At 53.6% G+C, this 2,074-nt stretch overlaps 1 protein-coding gene across 1 annotated transcript in view; it reads left to right on the forward strand.

The window, feature by feature from the left end:
- LOC108801972 (syntaxin-binding protein 5-like) overlaps window positions 1-2,074 on the forward strand; it is a gene marked incomplete at its 5' end in the record, with an annotated part of 44,930 nt that overhangs the window by 23,438 nt on the left and 19,418 nt on the right. Inside the window, one exon of the mRNA XM_018573877.1 lies at window positions 1,467-1,706. Within this exon, the coding sequence (XP_018429379.1) occupies window positions 1,467-1,706 (240 nt within the window). The remainder of the gene's footprint in view (window positions 1-1,466; window positions 1,707-2,074) is intronic.

Raw genomic sequence — 2,074 nt, forward strand, 5'->3', positions numbered from 1 at the left:
GGGGCCACGCTGTCCCCCCCCCCCCCCACACCAAACTGGACAAAGCATGTCTTCATGAAACTGGCTTTGTGCACAGGGGCCACGCAGGAACAGAAAAGGGTCTTTCCCAAACCGGTGCTACATTTTTGCCACATAGTAAGTGTTTTGCTCAGGTGTTCACAAACATTTTGGGAAAAGAACAAAAGAGAAGGGCGCCCTCTCCCTAGTGTAGATGGTTTTTAATAATAGAAGCTGCAAAACAGGATAAAAACATACTCACAATAGTGAATCAGAATAAAAGCTTTCCAGCAAAGCCTGGACGACATCTATAATGGGCTGCGCAGTCACCTGTGTACCAGCACAGGACTCCTTCGTTTTACGCGTTTCCGGGGGCCACGCCCCCTTCGTCAGAACATGGCCTCAACCTCACTCGTGCAGCAATAAATAGTGATGTGTATTAGAAGGGGGCCAATGAGCAGCGCTCAATGATAAGGGAAGCCGCCTCTCGGGACGGCTTGTCGGCTATATATCACCTTTAGAGGCGGATGCCCGGAAGAAGCGCTGTATTACTGTTATGGCAACCAAGACGCCCTCCCGAGAGGCGGCTTCCCTTATCATTGAGCGCTGCTCATTGGCCCCGTACTAATACACGTCACTATTTATTGCTGCACGAGTGTGGTTGAGGCCATGTTCTGACGAAGGGGGCGTGGCCCCGGAAACGCGTAAACAATTTTTTTTTTTTTTAACTGGAACACATCAAAAACGCGGCCAAAACGTGGCAGAAACGCACTGAATCAGTCTGCAGATCCGCACCTGATAAGGACCTGATCAGGACCTGATGTGAACAGGCCCTTAGCATTAAAAGAGAACTATGGGGTGAGTATTTTTCCCCATAGTTCTCTTAAGGGTCACGGGAGGACATATACTAGCGTCCTCCCGTCACCCAAAGCTCAGTATGTTGCGAGCTGCAGCTCACTGTATACTGAGAGCGCCGCAACCGGGACGGATCCCGACATTACTGTCTGGATCCGCCCAGCTGCGTGAGTGACAGCTGGCTCCGCCCATCTAGAGGCAGAGCCAGCTGTACCCGCCCCCCGCCCCCGTCCGTTCCGCCAGTCAGCGCTGGAGGATCGGACAGGGGAGTGATCCCTGCAGGGAGCCGTGAGTGACGGTCACCACTCTCTGCAGGGACAGGATCGAGAAGTGAGTGACGGTATGTGTTCTCTCACTTCCCGATCTATTGAGCCGACGTGTGACAGTTTCATTGTCACACGTCGGCTCCAACTATGAAAATCACCCCCTCATAGTTCTCCTTTAATGTATGAAAAAACGCACGTGTATAATTTTGCGCACCACGGCGCACCACAGAGCACACTGTAGACTCAATTCATAAAGATTTACCACCAGGACAAGGAGCTTTACTTGAGCCCCGTGACTTGTCATCGTCAAATCTTACTGGACCAGGCTGACCTTCTTTTTTCTTGCAGAAAGCCGGGAGAGCTCCTTCAGCCGATCTCGCAGCTCCAGCGTGTCAAGCATTGATAAGGAGACCAAAGAGGCCGTCACTGCCCTGTACTTCATGGAGTCCTTCGCCCGGAAGAACGACCCGTCGCCCCTCCCGTGCCTCTGGGTGGGGACCAGCCTGGGAATGGTGCTGATCATATCCCTGAACGCCCCCGCCAGTGAAGAGCAGAGGCAGGCGGAGCCGGTGGTGGCCACTCCGAGCGGTAAGTGGGTCAGTCTGTGCTGAGCGACGCGCCACAGGCCATGTGCGTTGTGGAATTTTAATGGCCCCAACAAAATGCGGCTGCATAAAACGAGGTGCATGTACTCTGACCAGATCCAGGTACCTCAGGAGGCAGCTCTGGACGGTCACATCGTTAGCTGGTTTTAAAGTAGAACTACGAGGCGGGTGCTTTTCGCTCATCCTCATGGTTCGATCTGACATGTGACAATGAGACTGTGACAGGTCGGCTCAGTAGATCGGGAGGTGAGAGGACACATACCGGCGCTCGCTCACTTCTCTATCCTGTCACAGCTCGCTGCCGTGACAGGGGAGTGACTGGATTCCCCCCTCCCCGCTCCGATCCTCCAG

The sequence above is a fragment of the Nanorana parkeri genome, unplaced genomic scaffold (assembly GCF_000935625.1).
Source record: "Nanorana parkeri isolate BGI_ZX_2015 unplaced genomic scaffold, ASM93562v1 scaffold2589, whole genome shotgun sequence".
Classification (NCBI taxonomy): Eukaryota; Metazoa; Chordata; class Amphibia; order Anura; family Dicroglossidae; genus Nanorana; species Nanorana parkeri.